General features: G+C 38.2%; 1 protein-coding gene across 1 annotated transcript in view; it reads right to left on the bottom strand.

Annotated features, from left to right (window-relative positions):
* The window catches only part of ABCC8 (ATP binding cassette subfamily C member 8), a 79,906-nt gene that overhangs the window by 9,033 nt on the left and 43,678 nt on the right, over nt 1-27,195 (bottom strand). The window contains exons 17-32 of the mRNA XM_029961029.1: nt 24,843-24,878; nt 23,260-23,295; nt 19,836-19,934; nt 18,965-19,049; nt 17,635-17,715; nt 14,889-15,026; nt 12,449-12,574; nt 11,683-11,782; nt 10,927-11,174; nt 10,208-10,368; nt 8,962-9,031; nt 8,113-8,270; nt 6,827-6,919; nt 2,329-2,431; nt 837-950; nt 92-212 (exon numbers count right to left, since the gene is read on the bottom strand). Of these exons, the coding sequence (XP_029816889.1) occupies nt 92-212; nt 837-950; nt 2,329-2,431; nt 6,827-6,919; nt 8,113-8,270; nt 8,962-9,031; nt 10,208-10,368; nt 10,927-11,174; nt 11,683-11,782; nt 12,449-12,574; nt 14,889-15,026; nt 17,635-17,715; nt 18,965-19,049; nt 19,836-19,934; nt 23,260-23,295; nt 24,843-24,878 (1,769 nt within the window). The remainder of the gene's footprint in view (nt 1-91; nt 213-836; nt 951-2,328; nt 2,432-6,826; nt 6,920-8,112; nt 8,271-8,961; nt 9,032-10,207; nt 10,369-10,926; nt 11,175-11,682; nt 11,783-12,448; nt 12,575-14,888; nt 15,027-17,634; nt 17,716-18,964; nt 19,050-19,835; nt 19,935-23,259; nt 23,296-24,842; nt 24,879-27,195) is intronic.

Genomic DNA, 27,195 nt, shown 5'->3' with positions numbered 1-27,195 from the left:
AGTGATTTACCACAATTTCCATGTTAATACACTACAAAATCATTAAAATTTCAGTAAGCTCATTCTGCATGCTGCACAAAACTGCACTTACAAAGGAGCCCTTCGTAATTTTCAGCTTCTGTTTTGAGAAGGCCATTGATTCTTTTCACTGCACCCAGCTGGATCTCCATGTCAGCCAGGTTACGAACCATCCAATTCAGATAGTTAGACACCTGATGTAAAGCAAATACACAACTAAATTCCAGATTTTTAGTAGTTTGCATCATTTGACCAGCATGCAGTTTATATTCCTACACAGGAATGCCTCAATAAGTGGAAGGTTGTGAACAAACTGTATGGTGCACATCAACAGGGAGGCAACAACGACTAAAGGTTTAATTTCCTAACTGCAGTGCACAGATACTTTGGTACTATGGAGATCTATCTACACCCACAGAAAAGAGGGGGCAAACAATTAAGACAGGTGACAAGACATCATTTTGGTAACATAAGGTTTGACAATCTCGAATGATGTGCCAGGGCATAATTACAATTGATGCACTGAAAATGTATTCTTCACAATGCAAGACAACATAAAAATTATGAAGCAACTTGGCCATGTTTTGTTGACATATTTGAACTAACACCTTTACGTGCATTTTATCTAAAAACTGAAGGAAACATACACTCAAATATGTCAAGCATTAAATGTGAACTGATGTAAGCACATGGTTTCAGTGATGTTACAGTACCCACTATAGATGTACAGACACCTTCAATCTTCCTGTTCATCTTTGTGCCCTGAAGAATTACAAAAAAATGTTTGGGAGAGACAGAAAGGGTCCCGAGATTCTTACCATAAGAGCATAGGTTAGTCCCAAGCCTACAAGTCCTGAAGTGAGTTTATTATACAGGCAACTGGTAATAGAAGTGACAGCTGCTATGAGTACCACACATGCTCCAATGTACTCCTGAAGGAATATGAATAAGCTCCATCACTATAAGTCTACAAAGGATCAAAACATTCTCATAACTTTGCATATCAAATAACAAAGCCATTGCATATTTTGAAATACAGGCTAAAACCCCCATGTAACTCCATACAGACCCTGCCTAGGAAACCACTCTTACTGCCTTCAGTGGGGCCATGCTGTGTGAAAACGCTATTGTAACAATACTCCTAATGTTCTTCTGGAGGAGTCAACACAGATATCTTAAGCATGTAATGGAGGTGGTTGAAACCTTGCAGCTGATGTTACCTGGGATAGGAGGGAAATGTTCACGTGATCCCATCTGTGAGCAGATCCTCTCTCTGTGGCCGATGACGAACCGCTGGTAGGCTCAGCTGCTGCTGCTGAATTGCTACCATCCATATTTGTTCAAACAAGCTGTTCTTGCACAGCATGTACCTGTTAGTTGGACTGTGTCCACCCATAATGGGCTTTTGCTGCTTCAAGTTAAATCACTGGTGATTTGACTTCCCACAGACAGTTCTTTGAGTAAAATCGGGTAACAGACTAGAGAAAACCTCTGTAGGAGGGAAACTGTCACTTGTCTATGTTTGTACTGTTTAGTGATATAGGCATTGATCAGAATTAGGGACTTTGGGTGGTCTAGGCCTGAACATATAATAGGATAATAACACTTTATTTAAGTCATACTCAATACCTGAACTTAAGTAGCAACAGGTGCCAGATAAAATGGCATGAAAGTTGAATTAACATACATTTATTACATATAAATGGAGTCCATGTTACCAGAACAGCAGTACTACATCTGCACCTAAAAATCTGATACCACCATCCACAACATAAAACTCCTTGATTTGTGTCTTGGAGAATTATTTTTAATAAACCATTTCTCATGCCAGACCACTTAACTGAGCAGGAAACAGGCCACAGAATATCTTTGGCATTCTTCAGATGACCCCAAAAGAGGCACAAACCTATCTACAACCCTCTGCTCATTCAGAGAGCTTCCAAGATGTTGAAATATTCCTAGGGAGCCATAAGGCAGGGACCTGCTGACATTGACTGATATGGTTCCTTCCACAATGGCATCCTGGCTGGCGGCACTGCTCAACTAGCTCTGATCGCTCTTCACACTCAGAGGAGCCAATGTGACCTATAAAAACTATTCTTGTCTTGGAAAAACAGCTGCAAGCTATGGGGAAAATTCATACTCCATTCAGGTTCCAGGATGGGTTTGGCACGTGCTCATTACAGTCAGAGAGACACAGAGGGCAAAGGTATAGCTTTGAAACCCCGATGAGGCTGTTGGATGCCTCAGCAGATTCCTTGGAACAAAGTCAAAGATTCATTGTGTACACTCAATAATTAATGTACTTGCCATGCGAACTTCCAGCCAGCGATTGGCAGCTGTAAGGAAAAGGGAAGCAATGTTGTTGGAATCTGTGTATTCGAGAAGTTTTTGCCGAAATTTGGCTTCATACCTAAAAAAAGAAATAAAACAAAGAAAGAAAATAAAAGACAGGTAAGGAGAAGAATGAAGAAAGGAAAGAGAAAGAGAGGAAAGAGAAAGAGAGAAAAGAGAAAGAGAGAAAAGAGAAAGAGAGAAAAGAGAAAGAGAGAAAAGAGAAAGAGAGAAAAGAGAAAGAGAGAAAAGAGAAAGAGAGAAAAGAGAAAGAGAGAAAAAAGAGAGAAAAGAGAAAGAAAGAAAAGAGAAAGAAAAGAGAAAGAAAAGAGAAAGAAAAGAGAAAGAAAAGAGAAAGAAAAGAGAAAGAAAAGAGAAAGAAAAGAGAAAGAAAAGAAAAGAGAAAGAAAAGAGAAAGAAAAGAGAAAGAAAAGAGAAAGAAAAGAGAAAGAAAAGAGAAAGAAAAGAGAAAGAAAAGAGAAAGAAAAGAGAAAAAATAAATGAGTCGGGCCTTGGAGTCTTGGAAAAATGAAAAATACAGTTCAGTTTCTGGGGTATATGCTTATGGGCAGCTTGACACAGGGTCTAAATCAGAATATCCATAGTTAAGACTGACATAATCTGTAGACTCATATTTGACCCAGGCAAACTGTATTTGTGTGGTATCTTAATGAGTAAATAAATGTTATTGCATTGATGAAACTCTATGGGATTTCAAGATCCCACTGGACATTTTCTGAATGAATTTGATTATATGGTAATTGTGAGAGACAAAAATCTAAAACTAAAAAAAATTCAAATAGTTATGAGAGAAATAATACTCGTGAAAAAAAGTATTAATGCTGCAGAATGCAGTTTCTCTTCTCACTTAATCATATAAACTCAAGTTTTAAAATTTATATTACTGCAGTGCCTAGGAATTGTAACAATTTGTAAGTATAAACTCAAAGTACCTGCAGTCATAGAGCTCCCATATTAGACAAATATGTTTGTCCCTATCATTAAACAAGTGGAGCACTTCGGAAAACAGAAGTCCGACTACATGGTGTAACAAAAAGTAACAGGCTGCAAAAAACCCTTCCTCTTCCCTCAAGGAATTAGCCACACTACACAAAGCAGGATTAATGGCAAATAGGTCTGTTTACAGTGTCTTAAAGTGGATCTGCACCCACTCATCCATTTACCTGGGCATATTTATTTTTATATGTGTAAATTCATGTGATGTTAATGATAAAGTGTCTCAACAATTATGGCTTATAATAAACAAGTCTGGCACAAGATTCTTTTCCAGGGTAGTAACAGAAGTTTGAAGGCCTGAAGATTTAGTTTGCTTGCTTTTTTCGTCCCTTTACTACATTAGCAAGTTTAACAAATTTCTCATGTTTCCCTATGAAACTTTATCCCATTTATATCCTTTAGCTATTATGGCTGCAACAAGCAGGTCTCCTTATACTGATGTGAAAAAAATAGGACAATATCTAAGTATGAAGTACATGGCTTGGAGAAGCTTTCAAATTTGTTCACTGCAGAGTACTTTAATCCTTCTTCTGAGTACAGTATAATAAAGTTACGACTTTACATAAATCATTTATGATTTTGAGGAAAAGAAATATGTGCCTCTTAGTGGAAATAGCTTAGCTGTTCACAACTTAGCCATGTGCCAAGACATAAGAGACATGTCTGCTGTGTGCAATAGAGAAGCATAGAATGGCCTGGGTTAGAAGGGACCTTAAAGATCATCTAATTTCAACTCCTCTGCCATGGGCAATGACACCTTTCACTAGACCAAGTTCCTCAGAGCTCCAACCTGTCCCTGAACACTTCTGGGCAATCTGTTCCAGTGCCTCACCACCCTCACAGTAAAGAATTTTTTTCCTAATATCTAATCTAAACCTACTCTCAGATTGAAATGATTCCCCTTTGTCCTGTCATTCCATGCCCTCATAAGTGGTCTCTCTCTGTCTTTCTTGTAGGCTCCTTCAAGTACAGGAAGGCTGCAATGAGGTCACCCCAAAGTTGCCTCTTTTCCAGGCTGAAAAAACACAATTCTCTCATAGGAGAGGTGCTCTAATCAACTTAGTGACCCTTCTCTGGACTTATTCCAAGAGGTAGATGACTATCCTATGCTGGGGACCCCAGTACTCCAGGTAGGATTCAGTATTCCAGGTGATTTTGCCCCTCTACTCACCAGAATGGAGTAGAGAGGCAGAGTCACCTCTCTCAACGTGGCCAGGCTGCTTTGGATGCAGCCCAGGATCTGGGCTGGCTCCGAGCATGTCGGTGTGTTTGCACAGCCTAGAATGGCTGTTCCTGAAAGCAGGCATTTGTGTCACCATGTCAGAGCTGCTAAAGCCTTGTCTCTCCTCAGGGCTCATTACCCTCAGTGCCCTACCATGCAGAAGTGGCTGTGCTGCTTCTGGAACCAATTCAGTCACACTTAACTTTCATATGTTAATACCATGAACTACATGATACAGATACCCTCAGAAGATGTTAGCTACACATCATGAGTCAGTCATGCACACGCATGTGGAATGAGGATCCCAACAAAGTTACCACTGTTGCTGGAGCACTGCAGAGATACCAGAATTTCTCTTCAGAAACTGTCCCCAGATTACCAGGCCTCTCAGAAAACAGACTAGTCTTTGCAGAAGCCTTCACATTTAAATTTTATTGCTTATTTAGCACCAACACGATCTGAAGTGTCAGACAGCAAACTAAATCAGGCCAGGGCATCTGCTGAAGGTGCATTTGTAGGTGCAGCAGTAGCTGTCCTTCTGATCTCCCTCTGGACTTTTTTTATATTTCTTTCCTTATGCATTTTGACTAAATCCAAGATAGAGAGTTACCAGGGGTAAGGACACTTTGGGAACAACTGGCACCTCGTAACAGAATGACTAGATTCCTGAATTAGTGTTATTTTTAGGTATGCTCACGCTAGCAAGTCTAAACTCCACTCCTGCTAATATGTTAGGCAGCTGAAAAGCTACACAGTCCTAAAATAGCTGGGTTACCAGCTGATGCAGGAGGCTGGCAGGCAGATGGAATACAAAACTTACTGAAGGCACATGGCTGGCTGGGTCAGAGACACATCAGTTACTGCAAGATTTAAGAAAAAGGAGGCACCAAACACAATTCTTTGACAGAGGAATTAATTCCAAAGTGACAGGAAGAGTCAAGAGGGTATGTTCTGAAAGACTGAAAATATTAGCTAGATGGCAATAAATATTATTTTCTGTATCAACAACAGGAAATATACAGCCATAATACTCTAAAGATTCTCTTGATCAAGTAGAAGAATATATGGATAAATGAGAAAAGCAACAATCAATTTCAGGAAACTGATTTTCCTGAAAACTTAACATAGACATAACTGCAAACTTAAGGACACTGTTGGCACTTAATGGATTAAATATTCAATAACAGTAATTAATAATGGAAAACACTAAGCTTTTTTACCACTCTCAGGGAAGCTACCTTCAGTCAATCTTAAATTGGTTGTTCTTTCATTGAGTTATTTATGTCCTATTTAAAACAGTTTAACAAGAAGTTAACTGTGCATTACTTTTATTATAAAATTAAAATTACAGGTTAGGAGAAATAAGCACTACTGTTTCAAAGATAGAAGGGTAACAGTAATAATTAACTGCAAAAACACAGAGACATTATCTAGATGAGATGGGTGCAGAAAACAGTTGACTGCGTTTGAGTCAACTGGGAGAAGACAAGAATAGCACTAGTGCAGGGAAAGCATCTGGTAAGCTCAGCAGCAGTTTTATTGGTACCTCTGAAGTATCAGCATGACTTCCAGTTTTGTAACACAGATACACAACCCAGGCACATTATGAGGTATTCCTGGGCTGCTCTCCTCTGAGCTTATGTGGATGGAAAATGAACCAAAGGAGGCAAAGAAACACTTTGTCTCCAGTTTTTGTATATACGAAATCAGTATAAACACACACATTTTCAGCTAGCAACCTGTAAAATAATGTGAGGTGCTACTGTATCCTCTGAAGTCAAGCACATGCACAGTTTATCTTACCAGGACATCAACTCATACACAGATTGCTCTGGCATAATAAGTTGGTGCATATTAGTTATGTCATGGAAATTGTCCAAGCCCATACTCTGCCACAGCACATGCTGTGGTAATTGCAAGCTAATTTAGCTACTTAAATCACATTTGATCAGAAGTCTTTTTTCAGACTTTTTTTCAGACTTTTTTCCAGACAAGTGTCTGGACAGTAGCCACAGGGCAAATGACACATACTAACTTGTTTTTCTACAGTAACCCCTTCAAATGCAAAATACTTAAAGTTCTTCAATGCTTTAGTGTAGCCCTTACCCATGTTTTGGAGACTCTGGATTTTCCAGGTGATCCCAGTAACAATTACTTATAACTGCACAACTGCAGAACAGCATCAGAGATAAATATTCAAAAGTGAGGTTGTGTATGTTTCTTAAAAAACTATACCTGAAGGCTCGGATGGTGGTAAGACCTTCAACAGTCTCTGAAAAATGGGAGAGCAATGGTAGCTGAGTGCTGTCATCCAGCTGCTGCAGGTCTCTGGAGAAGGTTATGAAAAGAATTTCGTAAAAAGCTGGTTTTATTGTGCAGTTATTCTCTTAAACCAGGCCCAGGGAGTGAAAAGGAACATCATCACAATAATCATAAACATAAAGTTTAGATAAATTGCAAAGTAGTGTCACATGTCCCCAAGAAGGGAACGAAATCCCCAGGAGGATTTTTCTTTTAACATTGAACTAGCTGGAGTTATGAATGGCCCTTTTCCCTTCACTGCCTTCCTTCCTTTCTCCTATATTCCTGTTTGTTATATTCCATTGTTTATTGATTTAAACACCATTCTGGCTCTATGCTGAATATAAATTTGATGGGATTCTGCAAATAAGAGCTTGAGTTAAGCAGAAGGCAAAATGCATCCCTAGATCACAGCATAACTCCTCACTGAGCTAACAGCATAACTCAAACACTCAACAGAGTAAATGAGAGCACATTAGGTTGCACTTCTCCATTTCATATTTAGTCATCATATCAGTAAAAGCACATGTAGGGTGAAATTCTATTTAGTCTCAATTTCTTCCAGCAGGAAGTAAATTGGTTGCAGACTCCCTCTCAATCTGTGCATACATAAAGGAATATGCATATTTTTGCATTGCTGCAAACATTTCTTGAGTGTCACAAGGGGAAAGCTGTTTGACCTTAGAAGGAGAAAAGTCACAGATATGGTTATAATTTTTCATCTTGTTAAAAACTACAAGGCACTCAGAACAGGAGAGGCTGCTCGTGCATGTTGGATTCTTAATGGTCAGCTGTACCACCATGGTTATACTGCATTCTGCAGCCTCTCCCTGGCTTTACAGATTTCCACTTCCACCTGGACAGGTAGACAGCAGTTTCCCAGTTCTGTTACCACATTTTCTTGGGCTGCCCAGATTGCAGCCCTTGGGGACAACAGAATCCAGCTGGGTTTTTGTCTCCTGCGAACTCCAAAAAACTTAGATCATGCACTCCGCTCATGCCTCCCAGAAGTTCTGGGAGAGCTCGAGCTCTTGAAGAGCTGCCAACAAAGACACTTGTAAAATGACACTACAGTGGATTTGTCCCACTTTCAGACAGGAACATGGCTTTGACACGACCGGATTTAATAATGAAGTTTCTCTGCACTGTAATTCTGCAGTGCACTACTCATGCACTGCAGATGTTTCTATTGCCAGAATTATACTGGTTTATGTTCTTACCGTGAGGCGACTCGGAAGTACTTCTGGATGAAGTAGCACATGATTGCAAGGGGAACCAGGGCAATGAGGAACATGGGTGTGACGTACGAGATGACAGCAAGGGCAGATACACACAGCAGAGTGGAACGACTCAAGCACTCCAGGGTAGCTGGAATGTGCTGGATAAAGAAGAAAAACCGCACAGAAACTTCCATAACACACCAAGTTTAAACCATCATTATTTCATTTTCCTCTCTCCCACTTGCACAAGAAATAAAATTTTTGAGGATTTGAAGCACTAAGCATACAGGTCTGTTCTTGAATTTACTGCTGGGTTTTGGGAACATCTGAAGGGATTTCTGTGGGGCTGCTCCACATGTCTGTATTGTGGAGCACAATCCTCATGTCAGACAATTACAGATGGATGCAAGAGATGATTTTAGCAGCTGCATCAATCCTATGAACTGGCGGTGCAGTCTGGAGTAAATAATGATAATGTGAATTTCAATAATTTCTATTTTAGGCAATAACATTTGCCTTTTTCTCATGTCATTTGCTCATATTGTGAAATGAATGTGTTTATCCACTTTCAAAAAAAGTAGATACTCTTTAATTTGGGGATATCACTATGAATCTAATTTTGCTTCCCCTTTCCATACAGGGCATCTTAATAAAATAAATGGTTTTTCAATGTGAATTTAAGACGAGGAACTCATTCAGAACTGAGAAAATCATGATGCAAATTGATATAGTGAAAAATATAGTTAATCAGTGAGCTTTATCTAATTAAGTTTATAATAAATGAAAATCCAGTCTTTCAGATTGAGAAAGACAGGATAACTTGGGAGCTTGAATATATTTATTCAGTACCTGGTCAATGGTATTGCAGTCAGCTGAAAACCTGTTCAATATACTTCCCAGAGGTGTTGTTTCAAAAAACCTAAATTGCAACAAGGAACAGCAAAGATTGCAATACTGATATTAGAACTGGTTTAGTTTACTTTTTTGTCTTACTTAAGCTTGGTACTATATCACAGAAACAAGCAAATAGATTGACAGTCACAGTAAAATTCCTTATTTTTCCCAGTAACCATGGCTTTCCTATAGAATAGCAGTCTGGAATATACAACCACAAGCATCAACCCAACTACCTAGAACCTACAAGAAACCTACAACTGCAAGCACACCCTCAGCTCCCTCTACTGCCTAAGGTATGCACATCATATGATTACACTTGAAAAAATCCTTTCAGATTTTGATTTGAGGCTCCTTCAATTCATGAAAAATGCAAAACAAGTTAAACTGGAGGGCCTTGCATTTTTATGGGAATGGAAATGCATAACTAAGAACAACTGTTGGAATAATATATTAAAAGGCATTTGGATATGCAAAATGCAAATTACATTATTGCTCTGTAATTTTTTACTGTTCCATAACTCATGCTGAACTTGAAGTCTAATTCTATTCTAGGGGGAAAAAAATAAAGTGAGGTTTTCCATGTATGTTATTTCTCTGTGATTTCTGGGTCAAATACAGTTAGCATAGAAATAAGATGGTATTTTTCCTAATGTCCAGTAAGAGCTGCACGTTTGAAACAAGCTGCAACTTTCCTGTCATGCACAGGAAAGAAAGCTTCTGGAGGCAACAAAGGCCTTCACTGTTATCTGTGCATCCCAGTGTCCTCTAATGATGCTGGTAATGACACTTGTCTAAACTCATTACCTTTCATTGACTTGCACAGTTGCTGCCTGACAGTAAATATTTCCAGTGATTAAGATGATAATGCAGGTTATGAATTTACTGTACAACATATTGATCAATAATTGTGTTTTCTCCCTAATTAAAACAGCCAAGAGAAATTAAACATTCAAGGAAGTAAATCTCTGAAGTCACAGTCAGGCAGGAGAGGTATTTGTCTCTGTATCCAGGAACTCAAGCAGCCTGGGTACCATTTTCAACAACTACTCAGGAATTTGATACCTGGTGATTTTCAATGACATGTTAAGAAAACGTGATGCACAGTTACTTCTGAATAAAACCTGTACTTAGAAGACTGTCTTGAAGTAAAGAAGACAAAATCACTACAACACAATTTGTATAACAATCAGAAAAATACCTCATTGGAGCCAAAATAATTTTATTTAGTAAAGCAGAGTGTAGCTTTTTGGTGACTTTCAAACCAGTCCACTCCACTGCTATTGATGTGACAAGACATAATACGATGCCAAGGCAGCAGAGAATGCTGAAAACTTTAGAATATGGAGAATGGTCGAAATCCTAAGAAGCAAAGAGAAACATAATTATTCACTTTAAATTATGTTTAAAATTTATTGTAAACACACAAGCACAAGACAAAAAAACATAAGGAGTAAATTCTTTTTTCCTCCCTAAATTAAACTGTCCATGATTTTTACTCATCTTAACTCACAATTTTTTATACTTTGGAGAGTGAAGTGTTTGCATGAAAATAAGAGATTAATCAGAAAATTAAAATCACAGAATACTACAAAAAGCCCTGCTTGCAGTGAGAATGCAACACGACAGGAAAAATAAAAAAGACCTATGATATCAAAATTACTTTAGAGACCAGGGTTTAGGTGTATCAGCTACGTGATAAAAATACAACAAATCTAGCAGAATGAGAACAACACACCAAACTTAACTGTTAGTTTGACTGCACTGTGTACCCAAAAATGTATTGAGCTTCAAAATACTCTGGAGCGGCTCTTTTACTAGAAATATAGTGCACCACACACAACTCCTGGAGAGGAGGTTGACCGTGGGAGAACTCCAACAGTTAGATCAAAAGAGAAAGGTGAACAAGGCATTGCATACCGTGCAGACAGAGCAGTTTTTCATCTCTGGTTCCAGCTTGTTAGTGATGACAGCCTCGGTCCAGAGTGCCAGGCAGTAGTCGATGGCCACCATCACCGTGTGCTTCAGCAGCTGGGACAGGACCAGCAGCGGCAGGAGGAGGATTCCTGCTGCACTGAGGTACTTGCCACAGGCTCTCCAGGGCATCTTTGCTCTCTGGTGCAGCACAGAAGACAAGTTGTCTTCATCATCACTTTCTGTTACTTCTTCTGCAACGTGCAAGAAAAAAGCACAGCCACACTTTTCATCAGAAGTGGCAAGTGGCAAGTGGCAGCTACAAACCAGGTCTTACAATACAGGATAAAGAGTGGCTTTAAGGTGAAAGTACCTGCTCAGGCATGCATGTTTTAACCTGCTAAAGTTTGTAGTAATGCATGCTAAGAAGCTACAAAAAAACCTCAGTACTTGGTGATCAATTTCTTGAATTATATTTTTGCAATTTGAAAGTAGTGACTTTAATATTATTCTTTGTCCATTATTAAATCACATTCACATATAAGAAAAAACCTTAGAAGTTTGGAGGAAGCTATGACTTGTGAATGCCTGCAATCACTGTAGTCCAGAGGTAAAAGCAATGGAAACATCACTCTTACAAATCATGACCCACATGGAAAATGATTTGTTCTCCTGCCAGTTTGAATGATGTTAATTCATTCTAATATAATTTAACTGTGAAACAGTAATGTACTATCCATGGGTTCAAAGGGTGCCCTTTACCTTCATCCTCTTCATCATCTTTCAGCAGTGCTTCACGGGAATACATAGTCCTCCGGAGATTTGTTCTTTCCAAAACAGGGTTTTCCTCAACAGTGGTTTCCTAAAAAAGAGACAGTTCATGTATTTTCAACTAGAGAAAAAAAAAAATTACTAGCTGTGATAAAATTGTTTCCATTCAGTAAAAAAATACAAGTGAAAATCTCACAGCAGGCAACCATATGTGAAGGATTTGCTACATCTGTGTAAAACCGAAGGACATAAATTAAATAGCTAACATTAATTTCAGGTTGTCAGTCCCAACTCCTTTGGAATCTTAACTTTGACAATTATTCCTGACTTAATAAGAACCAAGATTAATATCTCATTCTTCCTGTGTTATAGGATGAAAGGCAAAACATCATGATATAGGCACATCTGAAAAGCTTCTACCCAGTGCAATGAGTAAATTCAGGCATATAAAAACAATTGCCAGTATTAGCAATGCTTTTCCTAAAATGGTCATATTTAATATTCCTTAAACAAGAATATTTTGATAGGGTTCCCTATCAAAAATGGATTAGAACAGAATCAAGGAAGTATGAGGTGTCCAGGTGAAGGAATTTATCTTAATAGATAAATAATAATGCTAATACTAATAGGACATTCATATTAAGTTAGATACCACACACAGCATGTCAACCTTGCTAAAGCTTTCAACTTAAGCAAAATAAAAAAAAAAAAAAGACACATTTTCTTGTATATATTGATTGCCCTTCCCATCAAAAACCTTTTCCAGCTCTTGGTCTTGTCGATTCATTAATGTCTTCCAGTGTTCAAAAAGCTCAGTCTCTGATTTCTGAATGTCCTTGAGTGTTCCTTCTCTCTGGATGTAACCATCTTTCATTGCAATTATCTAAAAAGTTAGAAACACAAGTGGTGAGATAAATGGCCGGTTATGCCTATTTATTTTAAAGTTATGTTGCTGTGCCTTGACAGGATTTTTTCTTTTCTTAAATAAATAATATTTTTGCAAACGAATCTGTCTTCTAAAAGGACAGTGACATTATCTCTTGACTCTACCCTTCGCTGAAGGTGCTGCAAAAAACCAGAACTCTCATTTTCAGAAAAGAAGGCTGCTTTTAAGAAAGAAGAATGGGATCTCTGTCAGCAGACAGGGGGGCATATTACTCTTCCTAAATACAAGTCATTAGCAAGATAAGATTTTAGAGTTCTCCTACCTCCTAAAAGGAAAAAAGCTTTTAGGAGCACACTGTGTGCAGTATGTTTTGACCTCATTCAGGCAATTAGACATGAGCATGCTGGCTCCCTCTGTTTGATACCAAGGACTGATAAGGAAGAGCTAGGGAATTTGAATCCGTAAAGCTTTAAAAGCATAAATAGTCAACACAGTTTGAAAGGAATTATATATGCAAGACAAAGTCTGAAGAGAATGGTTTCCGGGTTTGCATCAGTGTAATTACATTATATTCATAGTGTAACTACCTTCACTTTAGATCTGACAAGGAGAATTGGAAAATGAGGCGTGCAGATTGCAAACCCACATGACATCATTAAAAAAATAGTTAATGCAGTAGTTGTTTTTCTCTCTCCCTGGAAGCTCAGAAATTTCCATGGGTAGGGTGTGGGGAAATAATCTTTTCTGCTTATTGCTAAGAATTTACACCAGAGCAAAGGTAAAAATGGAGCAAACGAGGATTTTTTTTGTGGTAAGTGCATTCAGGAAACCTACAATTGGATTGGACCTTGAATTCTTCTGAGGGTTTTGCTACAAAGATTTAGGAGGCCATCACATATACTTCAAACAATACTTTTATTTAAAATTCCTTAATAGAACAAATATTCTCTCTTCAGTCCATTGGCTAAGGCTTAATGACACCTGTACTTAGGAATAAAACCTGAACTATCTGATAATATCTTTATCTTTAAATGATAAAGTTAATAAAAATCCTTTCTGTCTTACAGGCTGCTTGGAACAATATATATAATAAAATTACTGAAACACATGTAGAAGATAATAAAATGAAGTAAGCTTCATACACTTCCCAGAACACCAACACCTAGAAATGGGTCTGACATTTGCAAAGAAAATTGAAATGATTATACTGATACAAGGCCATAACTGAGTATATTTTTTAAAAATGCAAATATTTAACAATATAAAACAAGAAGTTAAAATTGACTTCAGAGGGAGGGGAAGAAGGCAGAAAATTACTGTATCCTGAGAGACACTAACCAGAAAACCAGACCTGTGTTGAGAACTCAAAGGTGTACAACTGAGGGACAAGGTCACAGCAGACATCATAAAGGACAAATGCTGCCCACCAAAAACATGGTCAGAACAAGATTAATGTCTCTCTGCAACTTTATACCAAGCCAATATGAAGCACAGGCAGCAGCTGAAATACGATTATTTCTTGAGACAAGTAAACTGCTGCTGTAGTCTGTGCAAGCTGCAGAACAGAGAGAAGTCCTGCTAGGAGGTATAACTGCAGTCATCAATCACCAGGGGCAAGGAGACCTGGGATGCTGTAGCTGGATAACCATAGGAGAACTAAGTGCAAGGCCAGTGCGTATCAATGAAATAAAAAAAAACAATCTGAAAAACCAAACTTCCTTCTTCATCTTTGACATTTCCAATTACAAACCTTCATTTTTTTTTCTGCAAACTACAGGATATAACGAAGAAACCTAACAAAACAATCAAACATTACATATTTCTTAAAATCTTACCAATATACAAGGGTAAAGATGTTCTTGATACATTATATATTAGTACTAACAACAAGGAAACACTGATATTTTCCTTATATTTCCATGTACCTCAATATCCATAAATGCACCTTCTTCTGTGACAGCACAAATTCCTAGTAACATCCCGGTAAAGTCAAATGTGTTACTCAAACATTTCATTGTTTTGAAATTAAAAAAAATGAGCAAAATTTTTCAATAGGGTGTTGGATATTCAATATTATTTTAAATGCAGCCTGCTTTCACAAGCGTTTTAAGTAGCAGCTCTTTGAAAATCCAACCTGTTTAGGTGTTCTAAGGTGGGAATCTCAAAATTATGGCACCCCCTAACTCATTGCCCAATTTGCAAAAGATCTTTATTGTATATCTTCTCATTAACTATTAAAGCATTATTCGTAGCAAGACATGTTTGTGCCATGTTCTTGCCTCCTCAGAAAAAATGGGAAGAGTTTTCTTACCCAGTCAGCATGGGGCAAGTACTGCAGCTTGTGAGTCACCAGCACAATGGTCCGCTTGTCTTCCCGCAGCATTTTCAGGATCCCTTCTTGCATGAGATGATCACTCAGGTGGATATCCAGGGCAGAAAATGGATCATCCTGTCGTCAAGATAAGGGGTCAGCTTCTAGAGCCACAGCTTCAGGGATTTAAGGAAACTCACAGATTTCAATACCAGTAAAACTAATTAGATCAATACAGACATATAAAAGAAGCCTCAGAAGATCTAAATTCTGCCGAGGAATGGTTTTTTTAAATTACATAACAGCAAACCTTGAACTGTCTTTTTGCAGTGAGCACTCAGACACATGATAATGCCATGACTTTGTAAAGGCTTTCTGGGGCCTGGTCCTGCCCCCAGATGTGTTCATGGCCCACATTACAGCAGCACACAGCATCTGTCAGGCTCGAGACAATGCCCCAGTGTGGGTCTGTGGCAGGTATTGCATAACTGCTCCAGGGTCAGGGCCAACTAACACATTTTCATTTCCTTTGTACATAATTGCCTCCAGATTTTTTTTTTTAAATTCATAAATCAATAATTTATTGACATTATTTATTAACAATGAATCACAAAAAAAAAAAAATCACAAAAAGGAGCAATATTGATCATTTTGATGCCTCACTTCAGATGTTTGATTTATGACCCAGATTACCTTATTGAATCAATGAATTATAGGCAATTCATTTAGTCATAAACTAATCTGTACCATCTTTTGAGGAACTTGTTTACCTAATCCTATTTATATGGAATTACAAACTTTGTGATTTGATTTGATATTTCTGCTTCCAATAGTGATACTGGCCATAGGATTTACTTACTATTATTATTTCATGATAATATATTACACTAAACCCAGGTTTTCTTGAAAATCAAATTTTGGGTTTTTTTCTCCAAGGGTTTGTTGATAAAGTAGGGTTGAATTTTAATTAATTCTGCTTTCTGGGTGACATCACTGCCACCAGTTAGTTAGGGAGAGGTATAAGGAAAGAGGTGAGTGCTTTAGAAAATCCCCTTAAATTTTTATTCCCTTAAATTTAGCAACAATTTCCATCGTGACTGTATTAGACACTTTAGTATTGTTGCTTTCATGCATCTACAAACTCAAATATACCCGAAATCGAGCGTAAGATAAATATGACCGCTGAAATCTTAATAAATCAGAGCATCATAACATAAAGCACCTAAATAGTGCTTTTGAAACACAGTAACTTCTAACTGTGATGCTCGATTTACTCTCAAAAATGCATGTGCAACTGTGTGTCCACTGAGCTCACTGCACAAGGACGTGTGTTGTCAGCTCTGCTGCTGCACTCTTCCGATCTAGCAGAGCCCTAAACACCATTCTGAGCCCCGGGTCTGTGCACAGCCACCTCCAATGTGATGCTGCACCTCTGGAGACTGGCAGTGCCAGCTCACAGAACACAAGACTGCACCGTGAAGTCAGGTGAGGCTGCTCATTAAGGCAGCACTCACTACATATATGCTTATAATGATACACTGATAACAAGAGACCTGAAAAGATTCAGTTCATGCTACAGGACTAGTCTGATACAGACTAACAAATAAATGTAACAGTGAATGAAGGTAATTAAGAAAAAAATATGCAATGAATCATCACACGACCTTTTCTCACATCTGCAATTATCACAAGAAGTTTAACAAATATTACATTCATGCTTGTGAGAGAGAAGTTTCATGTGCATTGGTTCACAAAATCAGCCTTAAAAGAACTGACAATTTGCAAATAACATAAAGGATTCCTGATTATTTTCTTTAAATATTAGGAACTGGAAAAAAGTTTATTCGTAGGTGGTTTTAAATTATCAAACCATATGAGAACCTGCTACTATTAGGAGGTTATTGAGTGTCCTTCACAAAAGGACAAAAGGGGCAAAACGGAGTTACAACCTCACTGGATCTGCTGATTTGCAGCACCTGCCTAACATAGGCTCTCTACTCTCCTACACTCTGATCATTGCCTGGAAATACCCTACACATGAAGCAAGCACATCGTGGTCAGCCTAATTACAGGGAAAGGTCTAAGTAACCTCCCAGACTTTTAGGGATGACCTCTAATGTGCACAGCTTTTCTAATCCCACGTGACTCACGTCTCACTGTCTTAACAGCTGGATTGAAACCTCCTTAGAAAACTGAGCTAGAGAAGGAAGTCCTAAATTGGAAAGCCATCAAGCTCACTACTTGTGAGTACGTAGGATGCATCTGTTTTCCCACCTATGAAGCTGTTAGAGCCTGCTCTCACTCCTTTTTCCATAGCATGGCTGTTGAAGCTGGGACAGGATATACAACGTGCAGTTCAGGGAAGAAAACCAGCTTAGTTTGTTGCAGAAAGGAAACACCCCAGACACAAGACAACATCAATTTTAGACCTGAGACAGCTTGGGGAATTTTATGAATGCAGTTAAAATTATTAAATTTCCAAAGATAAAAACAAGGGTCAAAAAGAATTTTCAATATACTGAGAGGGGAAGCATCAGCATTTCAATTTGTAATACCTATCTGTCTGTCTGCAGCGTTTACAAAATGCTTCTTACCTGCAGGCTAGCTAACAACAGATATAAAATAAACAGTGCACATTTGGCTTGGCTCAGTGAAACACAGCGTTCAGTGTGTGACCCCTGAAGTACTCTAAATGCTTGCATCTCGTGCCTCTGCATGGAGCATAAACAAAAGGGCACCTACTCACCAGGAACACAACATTTGTCTGCTGGTAAAGTGCTCTTGCCACGCTGATACGTTGGCGCTGCCCTCCAGACAGATTAATACCCTGGAGATAAGCAGGAGAAAAACAATCAGACAGTTAAAAAAGCATCAACTGAATATTCATATTCTGATTGGAGTACCCATAGCAGACTCTCTGGGTAAAGAAACCCAGAGAAATTTTTCAGAAGCGTGGGGCTGCAATCCAGCTGGGAATACAGGACACAAACTGTTAGAGAAGCCAGAGCATTCCGTAAGGGGCTGTACTCCATACAGAGGGACACGAAATGTTTAATGGCTGTGGTGACACAATGCTGTAGGTGACACAGATATTCTGCAGGCAGCCTGAACTACATTTCTGCTGAAAAGTTAGCCTTGTGAGTCTGGCTGTGTCCTGGGCTTATTTTTTCCAGTTTACTATATGCTGTAATGCTAAATCAGCTTCATTATATACTATAATCAGTAACTGCTAGGTGGGAGGTCAGACGATGCTGACATGGACATTACGGACATTTCCTGGTTGCTATTGTACTTCTTTTGGCCTTCAGTCCCCTGCTACCACCTTGCTTTAAGTTATTTATATTTCCTGTGACCCACCTGTAGTTTCACAGCCACCTTAAACTCTCATAAGCCAGCACTGCTGCCAAAAGATGCTATCCCACCTTCTCCTTCCCCTCTCGAAAACATTTGTTTGGCTACACAATGAGCTTGGTTTGGAACTATTCCATTTAAAATTAACATGGTAGCCAGTGCAGAGATTAAGCATGGAAATGTGTCCTTAATTTATCTGTGTGGGGGTGGTTTCTGTGTTGGGGCGGAGTGGTAGTTGGGTTCTTTTATTTGTTTGTGCCAGTGCCAGTACATGCTAGAGTAAATTATTTACAAATTTGTTACTTCTGTTTCCTTTCCTGTCACTCCTTAGTCTTCCCTGATGTGATAAAGCTTAATTTGCTGCTGATTAAACACCTGCCCTTTGGTAAATGAAGGGGCTCTAAAAAATCTACGTACTACTTATTTTTATGTTACTCCTAAAGAAACCAAAAAATGCCCTGTAAAGTCAGGATATCTGCAATAGCAGCTGCAGAATAGTCAAACGTTCTGATAGCACCACATTTAAATCATTGCACCTCACATAAATGACAGTGTTTCCATGTTTACTGAGCAATGAGCTTTCAGACTAATGACCCAAACATACACTTAACTAAAAGATTATCTTTGTTGCCAAATAACCCATAAGGTTTTAAGAACACCACAAAATAATAAAACCCCCTCTATATATTTAAAACAAAAATAGAAGCCTGTAGCTGTTTACTGACCCTCTCTCCAATCTGGGTTTGGTCTCCATGAGGGAGAATGTCAATATCAGGCTGGAGGGAACAAGCATCAATTACTGCTTTGTACCTGCGGAAACAAAAAAAGGCAATGCAAAATCCACACAGATACTGCTAAAGAAGCACATTTCCTACCTGCAGAGGAACAAAAATTAACCAGCTGGAAAAATCACACGGTGGAAAACATATTTGTTACCCACTAATTGTTCTAATGGGATCTCTTTCAATCACAGGTAAGTAAATAATATCTCAGCTAAGAAAAAGGATCTTAGGTCAGCTTCCCAATTAAAAATGTTAAATAGTTAAACCCTGGAAACACAAACACAACTTCTTCCAAGGCATATTGCTATTCTTTACCGTTTAATTTTTTTCATGCTCAGGGCCTTTGTTTCTTGTTTCAATATCCAAGGATGACAAAAAAAAATGTGTGTAGGATGTGAATACATAGTCAACCACTTCTTTTAAGGATGGGGGGGATGGAATATCAGCAACTGACTCCTAAATAATTTAGCATGTTTGGTGGGCATTTATACTGAGTAAAAAGGCAGCCCATTAATCCTTTACAAACAACATTCCCACTCCCAAACACCTAATGTCCTCCTAGGTGAGTTAAACTAGCCAATTAGGTGTGGGAATACTGCATGCTAGACAAACATGGTTCTTGGAAATAAAAACATTTGTACACTTAAGTTCAAGTGAGACATTCAGGAAAAACATGGTCAAAGGGGGATTGTCATACTCAGGCAGGTGCAGTATGTTTGTTACTAGAGGGAGATGGGGACCATGCTTGACCCACACAACCTCTATATTTAAGGAAAAGAGGAGTAAAACACATAACAAGGCTGGAACCTGTTACCTCTGTTTGTTAAAAGAGCTTTCAAACGTGATATTCTCTTCCACTGTGGCATTGAGCAACCAAGGCTTCTGGGATGCATAAGCTACTGAGCCTCTTTTCCTGGACAAAAACAACCAAACAAAAAGTTGTTCCCAGCTTACCAGTGCAGTAGGTGTTTTTGGAAACCATTTTCTTGTAAAGGAAGAAACTGGTAATTACTCTTCAAAAATGCTGGCTTTCATTTCTTTTCTTTTAGTCAATCAATAGCTTTCCCATTACAGAAATATATAAGATGTTAACTTTCCAACAGAATACTGAAATTGTTCACCCAACTGAATTTCACTTTGTTCCCTCTTTCTCTGCTGTGAAGTGGGTTTTGGAGAGGCTAGCTCAGTAAAGCTGCCTCTTGAACAGTGTGGATGGCAGGAGGGAAATTACAAAAGACTGAATCCCAGCTGTTAGGATAAATTAATTAAAAAAAATATGGACAGCAGATCACTAGTTAAGCAATACTTTTCAGGGGGGACATTCTAAAAAGATATTTTTAAAGTGTTTGAAAATGACCCAAACTTGACACGTGCACAAATACAGTTCCCTCCACCCTAAACACATATATTTTCCCCCTTCTAATCAGAGACCTAGAGTAACAAAGTAAATGGGTGAAATATTTCTATGCCTATAAAGGAAAGAAAACAGAACACAGATAAAAAATATTTCCTAAATTTCCCTGCATGGAATTGCCCTAAATATATATATCATCAGAAAGGGACAGCTTACCAGATATAGTCAACAGGGTCTCACCATGCACATATTATTTCACAGGAGTTATTATTATTGCTATTTAAACATAAAAGTGTCTGCCTGCTAGTGAAGCAGCAGTGCTTTTGTTGGCCGTGGTGCACTAAGCACCTCAGTAAGACAGAGCTGGGAGAAAGGTAACATCTTTTGTTAGAGCAACTGATACTGTTGGAAAAATCATTGGCATATCACCATTTTTCCAGAAAAAGGCCAAAAGGGGGGATCATACGCCTAAAAGCATATCTGTTTCCTTTCTAGCTATATCAGCTAATCCAATAAGGAGATAGGATCTCTCACTCAAACGTGGCCTTTGTCTGCTAGACAGCCATTACAGCAGCCTCCTTCTAGTCAGACCTGAAAGCAGTTGAAACCATGAGCTGCCAAAATACTCTTTATTTTTCTTTATCAGTTAAGGTCACTTGCCCTGCTCGTTTTTTCAGGCTTTTACCAAGCTTGTTTTGAAAGTCATGATAGCATCCAATGATCCAATTTTCGTTGACGACCTGGAAGGACACACAATTCCACTACTCTGCTAACATGCTTCCAAGTCCAAATTTCTGATGGTTCATTAGAATTTAATGGTGTTTTACGAATTTTCTTTACTGGAAAATGAAACAGATATAACAAAACACAAGAAAAAAAGGACAGAAAAAATTCCCTAGGCAGTACAGCCTGCAGTGGCAAAATCTAATGCAAAGAGCATTCAGTTCTGCCTCAAGAGGGAAGCATTTTTTCAATTACTGTGAAATTTTCATACCGATAATTGAGAAAAAATTGCTCTGAGCATTCCAAGATGAAGATTTATTCCCCTCCTCTCCTTTTCATTGCTTGAAACTGTGCCTTTGCAGCTCTTAATTCTCAATGCCATCAAAAAGTTACTTCTAATTTAGTTTTTGAAAAATAGTAGCCAAGTTTTGAGAAAAAGTCTTTTACAACTTGTTTGAGTGAACATACAGGCATTGCCCAGTATGATGTACTCCATGCTGAGAACCAGCACAATGCCTGGGAATACCACTCATAATTGGAATATATTCTGCTTGCTGGACATCAGAGAGAATTGATTATTGCAAGGAACTTGGGAACAAGCAATGAGTTTGGCAAAATTGATTATGGACTTAGAATTTAGTGAGTTCCTCCAAATTAATCCTAACTGCAAACTGACACTACGAGGACATATCAGAGCAGATCATATTTTGACATAAGCAAAAAGTTTGCAAGTGCTTGACCACATGTGAAATCTATAGCATGTCTACAGTGCTGCTTACAGGCAAGAGGCAATCAAAAACAACTGTTGCTGCAACTGTGAGAGACATGTGGCAAAAAATCCAGAGAATAAAATATTCTGAAATGAAGTGTGCAAGACTTGGTCTGAAAGTCTGCCTGGAACCTACCTAAGGTTTCCCACTTAAAGGACCAAATGCAAATAAATGGCTTAGCAGGTAAAGACTTACGAGGGATTTATTCTGCAAGTGGAAGCAACCGCTTCCTACCCCCAGAGCGCATAAACAACTACGTGTTTTCATCAATGCAGTATATTTTTTCCCCTCTGGCAACACAACAGACTAGCCACGGCCTCTTAATTATCACAGAGAGGCAGACAGAAAAATTCAGCCTTACAATAAATAGAGAAAGCCTTCCCTAAGGTCCCTGGAGATTATGAGCTTTGGCCAATATAGAATTAAGCCTGTTCATTAATCATGAATCATATTAATTCATCAATCAGAAACAACATTGTCAAAAGAAACAACATCCACTTCTTTACTGTGCAGGTGACCAAGCACTGGAACAGGCTGCCCAGAGAGGTTGTGGAATCTCCCTCATTGGAGATATTCAAGAACCATTTGGATGCAGTCCAGTGCCACGTGCTCTGGGATGACCATGCTTGAGCAGGGAGGTGGGACCAGATGATTGTGGTCCCTTCCAATCTTACCCATTCCGGGATTCTGTGGTTCTGTGAAGACTGTTTGCTTAAAGTTCTTAATCTATCTCCACATTTTATTTTATTAAGTCCAGTAGGGTCAGTACACCTTCAAGATCACTGAAAATTCAACTAGTTAAGGGACATTCATACACGAATCTCAGTACCTTAATAAATATACCAAGTCTGAAATGGTGGTGATTTTAAAAAGGAAACAGATGCACTTAAAATGCAATGGAGTTATGATTATACTGGTAGAGGAAATAATACATTGCAAAGCCTTTCCTGTGTGTTTTGGGATTGCTGACTATAGTTTTGTTTTGCTTATTTTGCACAATTCATTAATTTCTAATATAAGTCAACAACAAAAATTCATGTGTTCTCCAGGTATGAGAGAAATGTGTACTGTTCTGTCCTGTATTATCACTGCATGCACAAAAAATATGCTTCTCTTATTTTCAGCCTGATGGTATTGGAGCATTCTGGTATTGCCAGTCCTGAGCATTCAGGAGTATATTTTTTTTTTACCATTATTAAATTGCAAGGGTCACTTCCTTGTTTTTATTTTAAATCTTGCAGTAGCTGCATACAGAGACATCCTGCTTGTCTTCTAAGGAGGAATAACTCATAAAGTGCAGAGGCTTCTGAACAATGTTCACACAGAGTCGCAGAATGGCTGAAGTTGGAAAGGCCCTCTGAAGGTTCCCATTAGTTTTTAAAATGTTGTACCTGAATTCCGTGTCAACAGGAGATTCTTTCTCTGGGCTGCAGAAAACAAATACAAGATGGTTTTTTTTTAAAAAAAGAAATTTTTTTAGACAGTGCAAATAACATCACAAAGTACTATCACTATGCTATAATTAAAAATCCAGCAAAATGACTGCATAACAGAAATAAAAGTCTCTTTACACTAAAATTCTGTGCTGCGTGATATTGACCTAAAATGGTATGGTTAAAGCTTCTGTTTTGAGAAGTGCTAAACAACCTTGTAGAATGCCTTCAAAATCTATGAGCAAATCCTCAAGACCTCACAAGAGTGGCTCAAAATGCTCCCTCTTTTGAGAACACCAGAGGTGTTCTACAGGATGTCAGAGCAACAAAACCACCTGAGATAGTCTTATGGCACTTAACCAACTAGGATTAGCAGAACATAGGATAATGTAGGTAATTGCTTCATACAGTCTAACATTCTTTCCTACTTATTTTAATAAGTCATACTGTGGTGCATGTTATCTCATCCTTTGCTGTCCATTCTCACAACAGTTTCAAACGTGAATGTCTAATTCTGATCGTATTTCTCTTGTATCTTAATGTATCTTTAACTTGGCCCAGAAATTTCAGTCTCTCTTATACAGACAGAACTGTGAGATTTCCAAGTATCCTTTACCACAAGGGCTTAGTCATTAGGTACATAAAACTCTCTCTTATACTACACATAGATGGCAGCAGAAGTTTTGCAGGACTCAGTCTGACAACCAGGTAACAAGTCTGTGAAATAAGGTAAATGGGAGAGAAGACGCTGATAAATTTAAAGAAAAGGCAAGGGAACAGCTGGTGAATCACAGAACTGAGAAAATACTCTGGTCAGTAGAAGTCACACAGTTTAGCCTAAGTCAAGAAAAAAATCACATTTTTCCTCTGCTGCTTTCAGTAACAAAGTTCTCACTGACCCCAGCAGGGACAGGATTGTCACTTGTACAAGGTTTACCATTCTGGAGATGCCACACTAGAATGACAACTCAGTGAGAAAGCTTTGTTCTTAGTTGATTTGATAGATATTCCCACAATCCAAGCTGAGCTATGTTAATCAGATACAAATAATTTCCATGCAAGGATCCCATGCCAACAGATGGACTAATCTGCTACTCTCCAGACTTCTCAGTCTGTGTGTGCCTGAAGAATGCTAGGTGAGAAAATAAACTTATGACAGGATATTAAAACTGTAGGGTAATGGGGAGAATTTGCTTTAGTAAATGAAAATACTATTTTTTAAAGTGTAGCATTAGGGAATAGTCCGATTCAGGCTTCAAGAGAAGGATTTTCAAAGACATACAGGAAAGTTACGACATGATTTTCAAACTCTCCAAACGGCAATGGAGATAATGTTTTCATAATGGAAATCTAGCTCTTATTTTCATAACTTGCATAGGTGGTTTCAAAAATTGTATCCTAAGACAATCAATGCCGTTGAAGTTTCATTGATTTTCAGAATTCTGACTCTGAAAATCTTAACCATAGATTTTTGAAGCCTCTGGTTCCTTCTATTGCAACCGATTTAGTAGGAAGACCGATAATCGCGCCCGATACCGTACCTGAAATCTTCCCCCGTCTCACTGTCAGAAGTGCAGCTGCATCACAAATAGAAAGCAAAGACTGTTTACTTAAGTGAGCACAGGCAATCTGCCCCAGAAAGAAAAACTATTAAATTCCACTTAGTGCACAGGCTGCAAACATTACTTATCACAGAGCTGCAGTGCAGCATCTGTTCCTTCTACACAAACTGACTTAATTTTAGCAGGTAAAAAAAATTTGGTGACTTTTTTTTCCTTATAAGCATTAATTTGACTCCACAAATAAAATCACTTCTACCCTGTCCTGAAGGTGCTAGTAGATCTGAGAAGTCCTGCTGTGACAAGAATGAAGTTCCATTTAAAAAACTAATTTTCTAGGAAAACACAATGATAATTCATGATACTGGGTTTTTTTCCATGACAGTAACTGCATCTTTGCAGCCTATAATGGGTTAGTGCAAACCTCAAATCCCACCTTCAGTTGACTTGCAACATACTGCTTTCTGTGTCAGCCCTATCCTTGGGGGGATGTGCCAGTGTAAGTGTGGGCAAGTCTGAGGGACAGACAGGCTTTGTTTTTGCTATTTTTGAACGTGTACAAAGATGTTCACAGAGCTGTTTTGACAGGATGACTGGCCATACGTATTAATGATGCTAAATTCAGTTCCAATGAACAGAGTGAAAAATCTGTGTCAAATGGTATAAACAAAATCAAGGAGGAACAAAGTCTTTCATGCTTTAAAGAGGACAGTCTCATTAACTTTATGCCAACACAATTTGCTTATAAATATCCAGGAGAGAAAACTATACCTGCAGTTTTAAAGGCTGGTTTGAGACACTTCCATAAAGTTTTGCATAATAAGCAATGACCATTATATAAATTGAATTTACTGTATAATTTGAGAGCACCAGCCAGCCACTAGTACTTTTATTCCAAAGGTCAGAGTACCAAAAAAAGCTTTTCCACAGTTGCCTTGCAGTTCACTCATCTTTAGTGACTGTGTGAACTCAGTGGCACCTTCTCCAAAAACCCTGTTGCATATCTATCTGTCTATCTGTCTATATCAACACATTCTTTACAGAAACTATCGATAGGCTGAAATACCAAATATCTTTTCCAGCCCATTTCATGCACAACACAAGGACCTTGAACCACAAACATCAGTTCCTGCTTCACCTTGAAGAGGGCCATTCTGAATTATGCTGGGGAATACGTTGGTAACTTACAACATGTACTATTTGTGCATGACAGCAACTCCCTCTCCACTGTGCCTTCTTTTGTATCCAAGCATTGGTATATGAATTCCCTCATCTGTGTTTCAGTTTGGTAGCTGGAAAAAAAATTATTCTCCATTTGGAGTTTTAACTCAACCTTTTCAAACCTCTTCTCCCCACTTTGTTTTATCTGCCCTTTACCCCTTTTCCTGCAAACTCCTACCAATTAAGGATGCCTTGATCTGCAGTGTTGAAATACCAAAGTAACATATGTTTGATAATGAGGTCTAGATCTAATTTTTCAAGGCATATAGATGTCTAACGATGCAAAGATGAGCCTATTGAGATTTTCAAGCCTCCCAATTTAAATTAAGTACCTTGATGTTTCTGAAAACTCCAGTAAACATTTTTTAAAAATCAATGTATTTTTTAGGCATCAAAATAACTTTAAAAACTTTATGATTTGATAAAAACAGTCAACTCCACATTGAGAAGAAAACCTACTATTAACAACCTTAAAATTATCACTTCCTTCACATTATAAGGACTAGAGATTCAAATGCGAGTATATATACGTCCTGTTTAAAAACAAATGACGTAATTTTGATTGAGCAAACAATTTCTCTTTTAGGTCAATTTTTTGGTATTATTTACTCCAACAGGACTTGAAATGGGACTATTCAAAGTGTGATACTGCCCAGAAAAAATTAGCATGGCATATACTATAATTATTTACTCAATAACCAGCCAAATCAATACCATTTACTACCTGTTCAGAATATAAAATAATGATTTCTCTATTTTTGATAATCTCTAACCATTTTATACAATATTTATATTGAGGTGCTCTAAGCCTGCTTTGGATAAGAGGCATCAATCTGAGCTGGATCTTCTGAAGACATGCCTTAATACAAACAACAAAAAAATCACAAATGAGCCATTGCTTACTTCTGATTATCCCATTCCTAGCCCAGAAATAAATCATATTACTTTTTAAGGTTTTGAAACAAATAATTTTTATAAGAAGCAAGCAAAGATGATTTGCAGTTAATCGTGTTTTATTCATAGAGCACGGAGGCACAGAGGGTGGAAATTACTTGTGCAAGGTTATCCATTAGACCAAGGGAAAGGACAGGAATAGAATCCAGATTTCCTGAGC

Source organism: Manacus vitellinus, unplaced genomic scaffold (genome assembly GCF_001715985.3).
Source record: "Manacus vitellinus isolate BGI_N305 unplaced genomic scaffold, ASM171598v3 scaffold_30_pilon, whole genome shotgun sequence".
NCBI classification, from domain to species: Eukaryota; Metazoa; Chordata; class Aves; order Passeriformes; family Pipridae; genus Manacus; species Manacus vitellinus.
The sequence above is the reverse complement of the archived record's forward strand: the minus strand, read 5'-3'. Positions and strand labels throughout refer to the sequence as shown.